The sequence below is a fragment of the Oryzias latipes genome, chromosome 11 (genome assembly GCF_053564925.1).
Source record: "Oryzias latipes strain Hd-rR chromosome 11, Olatipes_Hd-rR_3.1".
Taxonomy (NCBI): Eukaryota; Metazoa; Chordata; class Actinopteri; order Beloniformes; family Adrianichthyidae; genus Oryzias; species Oryzias latipes.
In genome coordinates, this window is record NC_136247.1 from 6,514,304 (window position 1) to 6,523,204 (window position 8,901).

At 45.4% G+C, this 8,901-nt stretch overlaps 1 protein-coding gene across 1 annotated transcript; it reads right to left on the reverse strand.

Annotated features, from left to right (window-relative positions):
* Nucleotides 1-1,834: 1,834 nt before the first annotated feature.
* On the reverse strand, nucleotides 1,835-8,599 carry trib1 (tribbles pseudokinase 1). The gene is made up of 3 exons (XM_004074206.5): nucleotides 7,713-8,599; nucleotides 6,870-7,162; nucleotides 1,835-4,468 (listed from the first exon to the last, which is right to left on the reverse strand). Exons 1-3 carry the CDS (start codon nucleotides 8,040-8,042, stop codon nucleotides 4,000-4,002), a joined length of 1,092 nt encoding a protein of 363 aa, XP_004074254.1. The 5' UTR covers nucleotides 8,043-8,599; the 3' UTR covers nucleotides 1,835-3,999.
* Between the last annotated feature and the right edge of the window lie 302 nt (nucleotides 8,600-8,901).

Here is an 8,901-nt window from a genome sequence, read left to right on the forward strand (position 1 = left end):
AAGTAAAACAGAAACATCAATTCGGCAGATATTGTTGACTTTTTTTACATTTTTATTTATTTTATCAGATATTGCACAGTTGTTAAATAGTCTGTTAAGCTGCAACAATTTTAATTTGCAAGTTCTATTTGAAAAAAGTGTCTGTCTGTCTGTCTGTCTGTCTGTCTGTCTGTCTGTCTGTCTGTCTGTCTGTCTGTCTGTCTAAAGTTGCAGTTCAGATGAATCTCCACTGGATGGCAGCAGAGGTATTCAATTGCTTTAAATTCTTTAGATTCCAGGTACAGTTTATGCTCTTCAGTGTAAAAGGTGAACATGCCAGACCTGTTCCACGCATCTGCTTCTCCCTGTGACTCGGGCTCAGCGCGACATTCCTGGATTTGCATGATGAAATCTGTCAGGTCGGAGAGATGTGCAAACAGAGGGGTATGTTTCCATTGCATCAGGGCAGTGGTCACCTGAGCCAACAAGTTCCAGGAAGGGGCACAAAGCTTTTACTCTCAACACGGAGCAGAGAGCCTGGCAGGTGCTCTCCATTCACATCTGTTTCTTCCCATCACTTTTAGCTCCAAACTCAAAGAAAAGTCAGACATTTTAAAAAGTCTTCCACTCAACATGGAAAACTTGCAACTAAATGCTATAAAACTATAAAAGCTTTGGTTTAATTTGCCTTGAAAAAAACACCAGTAAACACAGAGTTACGCAATTAAGTTAAATTAGATCAAGGAGGTCTGGGGAAGTGACGTATGTGACATTAAACCAAGTGCCTCAGTCACAAGGAAGTTTGAGAAGGGCTTTCTTTAAAAGATTAAATGGTTGGGAAACTTTAATGATTCCCCTGCCTGAAGGTAGAAGATAAAGTTTACGCTTGTGGCCAAGGGGAGTAAATGACCTCACACGGTGTACCTTTGTAAATTTCACAACACCTATAACCTCAGTTAACCACAAAACACTTGTGTTTGGGACTGATTTAAGGAAATACTCCCTCTGAGGAGAAGATTAGACGTTTGTTGAGTGTCTGTACGTTTTTAAGTGCTGATCAGAAAACCTGAAGGGATTCATCTCAACTCCTTCATCTTTAGAAGCACAAAGACTCAACTTCCTGTCTTTTCCACAGGCGTCTCTCCGGGTATTCATTACCTGACCTGGCCCTGTAACCCTGTTTTTAGGGGCTCAGTGTCCTCCCTCGAGAAGAGCCCTAGCTCTGATGTGTTGGGCAATAGTTGGCTTGGCAGCTTCCCAGGAGCTGAGACACTCCATCTACACTGCTGATACCTAATCTGACTCTTACACACATACACGCAAACACTGAGAGACAGGTACGCACAGGAACACATACACGCAACATAACGCTTACGCAAGCCCCGGCCAGCCTTGCCTTGGGTAGTCATAACACGCAGAGGGTGGAGACGTGCCAAGCTCTTATAGGTCAAACAAATAATTCAAAAGGAAAAGTGGATGAGATTTGGAAAAACAGACGTATACGGGGGAAATGGTTCTGTTGTTTGGGGCTTAAATTCGTAACCTCAGGCTTTCCTGGTCCTTGTTGAAGCTACAGACAGGAGGAGGGTGAGAGAACCCTGCTTGAGTTCCCTCCAGGAAAAGCTGTCCAATCACCAATGACCTCTCAGGGTCTGGAGAGTTAAATACTGAAGAATGCAAAGGTCAGAGCAAAAAGGCTAAAAGAGGGGCAGGTTCCTCCTTTGTCTTGGAAAAATGAAACTGAAAGTATTTAGATAGTAATTGAGTGTGCGGACTGGGTTGTTTCAGGTAATGTTCCGGGTGCACCCAGTGCAGCAACTCCGGTGTGTTTCAGGCAAATGAAGCAGTCTTAATATCAAAACCTGGGATCTTTATTCAGCATCTCCACATGGATTTCAAGTATACATATTTACACGTTTTGTGCACTAAGTGTAACCTGTGCGGCCTCATTTGAGCCTCGAGGCTGTGTCACAAAAACACAATTCACAGTGCAATGTGAAAATCGTGCACCCATGTCAGTTTGGTTTACAGATCACATGACTTGTGTGACTCTTTCTTCTGGCATGAATCCTCCAATAACTTTCTATTATTGAAATTGGCCACAAGGTCTCTACAAAATAGGAGGAATTAATTACATAAAAGAGGATCCAAGCTGGATTTCATACACACAGATTCTTAGACATACTAGATTTAGTACCACAATCATGATAATTTATGAGATAAAAACCTACAGTTGCTCTGTAACTCATTGTCCTCTTGTCACAAACAGAACAGGATTTGTTATAAAGCTTAGAACTTCCTGTCACCAACTGTTCCTAGTCTCAATGGACCCAAATATTTTAAGACGAAAGAAAAGAGAAAGGGAAAAACAAGCATCATTTAAGAAGTGAAAAAGTTAGACAGGACTGATGACAATCTCTACAGACACGCTCAGGCGCTGAGTCATAAACAGACAGCTAACATCAAAAAAGGAAAAAAAAAATAAACGCCTGACTACGCCCCACTCATTCTTTATGAAACGGAGAGATGCAGGCCCGATGGCCAGCAGACGTCCTGATGCTCCAGAAGAAATGAACACAACAGGATGAACTTTTCCATTTCATTTTTTTAACAGTAATTATAAATTTGCACCCGTTTCAGTGACGCCGATGTAAGGGCTGGCAAAGACTAGGTTAGAGAGGTTGACTGGTGATGCTTTTGGATTTACATCTAATGCTAAGTTCACACCGGACTTGACGCATGTTCTGGAACAGGCCTATTCCGATATATGAAAGACTTGGTGTCACATGATTCTGGCTGGACACTAATTCCTCCTCCACGATCAATTTTCAAACGGTTCCTTTCCTTCCATGAATTTAAAGGGACGCCATCCATCCGTACTGAGTCCCTGATTGGTCAAAGTTCCACCTGGTTTAACTTTTACCGTGTTTAATGGACCCTTGTTTTGTACATAGAGCCTGAAAAAGGTCGTAAAAACTTGTGCAGCGAGGCTTGAAGGCGAGAGCTTTGGACGTAGAAGCACAAAACGCACGTAGACTTTTCATTGAGAGGGGTCGCTTGAGAGGGTATTGCAGAGAGTTGCAGAGGGCGGAGTGAGCGTAGCTTAACACCTGAAGCCAAAGAATTAGCGGTCAGTTTATGTGTTGCTAACAGGTTTTTCTACTCAAATTCCTTGAGGGAAACATTTCCCAAGTGAGAAATGTAGCTTGCAGCGTGGTTTATGGATTAGCTTTGTCAAATTAAAAATACTAATTTCCCTTTTAAAAGGGCCCCTAATGTCACTATTCTTTTGGCTTATGACTTTTTTCCTTTTTTTTTTCTTTGCAAGTCTTACACCAGCGACAGCCTGCCTCTCTCAACCTTCTGCACTCGGTGCAAGATTTGTGAATGCTCTCCGTTTCCTGAGATGGTTCCAGATTGGCGGTGAGTAGCATCCATAGTGGCACACTGAGTGTGACACATCAGTCTTCTGCTAACAGTCGTTCTCACGGTGTCACTGTCTGCTTCAAGACACCAAGCTCGTGCTTGGCCTGTCCTCAAGTCAAAGTGGTGAGTCAGCCGGCGGAGCTTGGTCACAAAGTGAGAGGAACAACAAACTGGTTTGCTAGCCTGCATCCTGCTGGAGATTCAGCAAACGGTTTGGAAGTTTTTTAGTTATAGGGCCTTCTGAGCATCTTCGAAAGACTGCCATGTTTTCAAATCATGGTCGCAGCAGCCTGCAGGCAATAATCTTTCAACATATTCTAATGATACTGAGTCACTGCAGTTCCTCTTAGCACCATTTTTTTTTTTTAAAGAAAACACAATGACTGATCATTGTGAGCAATGCCCAAGTAACATGTTTGCAGCCACAAAATACAGTACAGTCATTTTTTTTTTTTTTTAGAAAGCATGAGGATGTATGTACACACACAACAGTCCACGAGAAAAGTTTCTAAAAAGTGCCAATGTACAAAAACAACTAAGTCCTTCAAAGCAAGCTTTGTTTTGGTCCTCCAGTCAGACCCTCAATCGGGTTCCTCAGCAGAACAGACCGTCATCCTCTTCTGCATCGAAAGACGGCACAGTTTGTTCTGCCGAGCTCGCTTCGTGTTCCCCCAGCGGCATGTCTGGGGACTGCAGGTGGAACCACGGGTGAGCCTGCAGCTCGGTGGCGGTGAGTCTCTCTGTGGGGTCTTTCCTCAGCAGGTTTTGGAGCAGACACTTGGCCTTGGGCGACAGGCCTTCTGGAAAACAGCACTGGCCTCTGCGGATTTTGGAAAACAGCATGGCGGGGTCCGGGTCGTGGAAGGGGTAGCGGCCCACCAGCATGGTGTACAGCATGACCCCAAGACTCCACATGTCGGCCATTTTGCCAGAATAGGGCGTGGAGCCGCTGAGGATCTCCGGGCTGACGTAGGCGGGGCAGCCGTGGGTGTCCGACATGGAGTCATTATCGGGGTCCTCCAGGACGCGACAATCCTCCAGGCTTTCTAGCTTCACATGAGTCCTACCAGGAGAAAAAATACATTTATGTAAATAACGGGAGTCTAAAACGACTTTAAAGAGAGCAAAACATTTTGATCCCAACAATGTGGCCACAACAAACAACTTTATTTCTAATGTAAACCATAACAAGGACACGAAATATATTTATACACAGCAGTAAACCTGCAGGTTATCAGCAGCAGAAACACATTTACTAACTTTCTGGCAATGTCATTTCAACAGCCCCTTCTCTCCTCCCTCCTTTCTCACACACTCGGCTATATTTACCCTTGTTTATGACGGGACTATCATTTAATACTCTATCGGAGCAACATGCTGTGAGAGCATGTTTCTAGTATGAGATAAATAGCCTCACAAAAAGGGGAACCATTGATCTGATAGAATTTCTAATTTGATTTGAAGAACGTAAGCAGACACAAGAGGTGTGACTTTGTGACATGCTTCAGGCAACAAGAAAAACCAGATGCAGACAAACTGAAAAGCCAAAAAGACGGCAGAACATTTGAACACGGAGACAGATAAGTCAGCAGAGCAGAAAAAGAAAGGAAGGCATAGAAGGAAAGAAAGCACGGAGAGTTTGAGGGCTGGAGAGAGTGACTCATCCTTCTGTGGAAAGAGAACATATCTTCTCTCCTCTCTCTGACTCCCTGTCACGAGCCGAAGCTATCTGCACCTGGGTCCTACACCAGTGGCGCCAGCCATCCCATAATTACCCTCAAAGGGCTGTTGCCACATCAGTGACGCACGGGAAGGCTGGCCCCGCAGTGAAGCTCTGCATGCTTCACAGTGCTCTTCATCTTTCCCCTAAACGGGCTTCTCCATCTGCACCGTGTTTGTGAGGGGGACGCCGTTTGTCGAGCTGCTGCGGCTTCCTGTCTCTCTTGGCTCCAGCACACCATTGCGGTCCAAGAGATTGCATCACAAACCAGGGTTTGAGAGATGTCTGATTTGCAATTTGAAGGACGGCAATGCAGAAAGGAGTGAGGTCATTATAGCAGACTCCTGTTTATTCCTGCATGAAAGCTTGAATGTTTGAGACTCGCACAATGAAAGCCTATTCAGTCATTCAGAGTTCTCAGCCAAACCTGCGGGCCCTGTTTTCAAAGTCACAGCGAGATCTGAACTATGTCAGCCGCTGAATTCTAAAGGACCGGACTGTCCTCAAACTTAGTGGGTCACTTTGCAGATATTACAAAGTGCAGACTCAAAGCCATTTGAGCGTGAAGGGATCAGAGGTTTATCGCTCTAAAAGTGTAATCAGCATGAATACAAACAGGCTTGTAAGGACAAACACACACAAAAGAATGAAAATGAGCTTGGCAGCCCCCCCCCTCCTCCTTTTTGCACGTATACACTGTGACTCATCGCTCTGCAGCCATATAGCTAACAGGGGGACACAAGCAACCTCAACTTCCATCACAGTCAGTTTGCTCGCTTTCATCCACCCTGACCCAGCAAACCCGTGGGTCACGGCCCGAGAATGCTAACGTTGAAAAATCTCCATGAAAAGAGCCCTTTGGAAATCTGAACAAGAGGAGGGGTTGTGCTGGATCAGCTGGTGCTTACAGGAAACAGGGTGACGCAAGGGCAAAAAGGCGACAAAAAGTTTAGTAAACAGGATTTTTGTCTGTCTTCCTGCACGGAATGCAACACTGGCGATAAAAGCATTTTGATTGTGGGTGAGGGAGCGTGGGAGTCAGTTCAGAGGATTACAAGCGTGCACAGCTTCTTCAATGAACGTGTCCATGAATGAAACATCGACAAACACATCAGCCATTCTGCAGCTCAGTTGGCATGGAATTTATTCATAAAAAAAGAGCCGAGAAAGAGATGTTGACTGGAAGGAGAGTGTGACTGTCTCCATCAGCAACCTTGTCTCGCAGCTCTGCCAAACTACCACCCACCACACTCATTTACACACTCACACAACAAACAGAAATATGCATCAAAAGGGACACATTGAGAAGGAAAAAGGGAGACAGAGACAATCTGGGAAGCCAAACAGTCCACAAGTACAGAACCTCCTACTCTATCTGTGCCCACACTCTTTTCTTGCACACATGGACTGTGTATCAGCTGCTTGCTCTGTGTCCTCACGGACACGTGCAACTAAGCATTACATTTGAAACAGCTTTACAGGTTGGCCCAATGACCTGGATAAGTCCCAGATTAGGGGCAAAAAACAGAAAGATGGGGGGTAAATTACAGCAGGATTAAACAAAGCTTTCAAACTGCAGATCACTTTTCCTAAAAATGCAAACATTAGTGACATCTAGAGGTGAAGCTGCAGGCTGCACCCAAATCAGTGGGATTTTGTTTTTTGCAACATGACTTCCTTTGTCTGTTTTTTTTTCACCATTTGGGCACAATTTGAATTTTAATAACAAAGACTATTGCCTCACCTTTTCTCATTTGCGAAGACAAACTTGCGCAGCTTTAGGTCACCCAGCACAACGCCTGCCTGGTGGCAATGTGCCACCGCCTGGGCCACCTGGCGAAAAACCCTGCACGCCTGCTCCTCGTCCAACCGGCGACTGCTCTTCACCAGAGTATGCATGTCCCCAAAGTCTTTTTCTAGGAAGACGTATGCCTTCCTTTCCCCGAGGATGATGTCCTTGATGCCAGCCACGTTCCTGTGAGCAGGCAAAATGCCATAAGCCCTGATCTTCTCCTGGTACAATCCCATGTCATACACCTGGAAGGAGGATAAGAGAACCAGATGAAGGAACATGACAGAATATGCAAACTTTCTTGACACAAAAAAAAGTTATCTTGCAAATGAAGCAATAAAAAAATGATTTTTGCTCTTTTTTTTTTTGGAAGATCATGACAAAAGATTCTCTTAAGTAGGGAGGTATCACGTAAATCCTGAGCTCCATTTTATCTAAGTAGATTCCTATCATGACAACCCTTTTGCCAAGCATTGCATTTTTGTGTGTCAGCGTGGCGTATGCTGTGATGCGTACATGCAGTCCAGATGACAGACTGTGGAGTCACAGCACATTTTTCTGGGCTTATTGTGTTTCCACAACAGCAGCCAGGTGACCAGACAGGTCTTTTGGTGTTTATATTTTACCAAATCGTCACAAAAGAAACAAGACGCGACGCCACTATTGCGCAAATGTGACACTTTTCGTTGAAAAAGGCAGCTATAAGTATGACAGGTCAGACGTGCTGTTGAGCAATGCAATGTCTTGAAACATCATTCATTCAGAGAAATTGCACAATGACTGGATTGCGCATACCTTACACAGCAGCTCATCACCAGTATCGGTGTTCATCGCGCTGTACATGCTGTCCCGGTCCGCCAGAGGTAGAAGCAGAAAATGTCCTATTCTTGAGGGCCCTTGGTGGGTCGACGGGACAGTTTTTGTCACAGGGCTGACCGGAGACCCGGGTGACGAGCTGAGGAGTCCCTGCGCGTCCCCCGCCTCGACGCACAGCCGTGCGCATTTGGCTGGCGGTTGATCGTCTGAGTCCAGCCGCTTGTGCGCGACTCTCCGGATGCAGGGTGCCGGGCTGCTCCACTGCAAGTTCATCTTCTGCAAGTTCATCTTGATAGCACGATTTACCATAAAAGTACAAATAAAATTTGAGGAAAAAAAGATAGAAGCAAAGTCTTGTACAGTACGCGTCCTTCTGTGGTCAACCTGTGCGCTCCATTTGTTAGAGTTAGCTCCACTTGGCACACAAATAAAACTTCAGCGGTTTTTATTTTCTTGGCAAGCTAATAATATAATCCAGCCCACGTCCTCCTCGAAAGAGTGGGTCGCGTTTGTCTGAGTCCTTCTGGTGAGAAATCCCCCCCGATCCCTCTGCGCTCAGAGAGAAACAGACAGACAGAAAGAGGGAGAGGGACTGCCTCACTCTCTCAGGGAGGTTGAGGGTGAGTGAGCTCCTGTGATGTGGAGCGCTGAGCTCAAACACTCCGCCCGACCAGTCCTGCCTCCTGGTGACACACTCGTTGAGCAATCCAGTAACGGCACCGGCTCAGATGGCGCAGCCTACCGGGCTGCCTCACAGGACTGCGTGCGCAAACTGCGTCTCCGGCGCGCTATAGACAGGATCTCGAGACTCTCCACTTGCTCCGAGTTCAGAGATCCTGCTGATAGAGCAAGAAACTTGTGCAACTGACGGGAATGAAGAAATCATGTGTTACTTATCACGCCTGCATCATCAGGCTTGCACATATTTTAGAAAATAATTAACAAAAACTCACTGTCTGACTCAGATGTTCATATTCAGCCCACGCTGCTGTTCTTATAAATGCAGCCATTATCTATAGAAAATTGCAACATAATAAAAATGTGTTTTGGACAGCAAAGTTTTTATTATTAGGCTTTTGGGAGGGGGGGGGGGGGGGGGGGGCAACCCAATATTTATTTACAGCTGATGCACAAGCAGCACAAAATGCTTTACAGATTAATGACCATT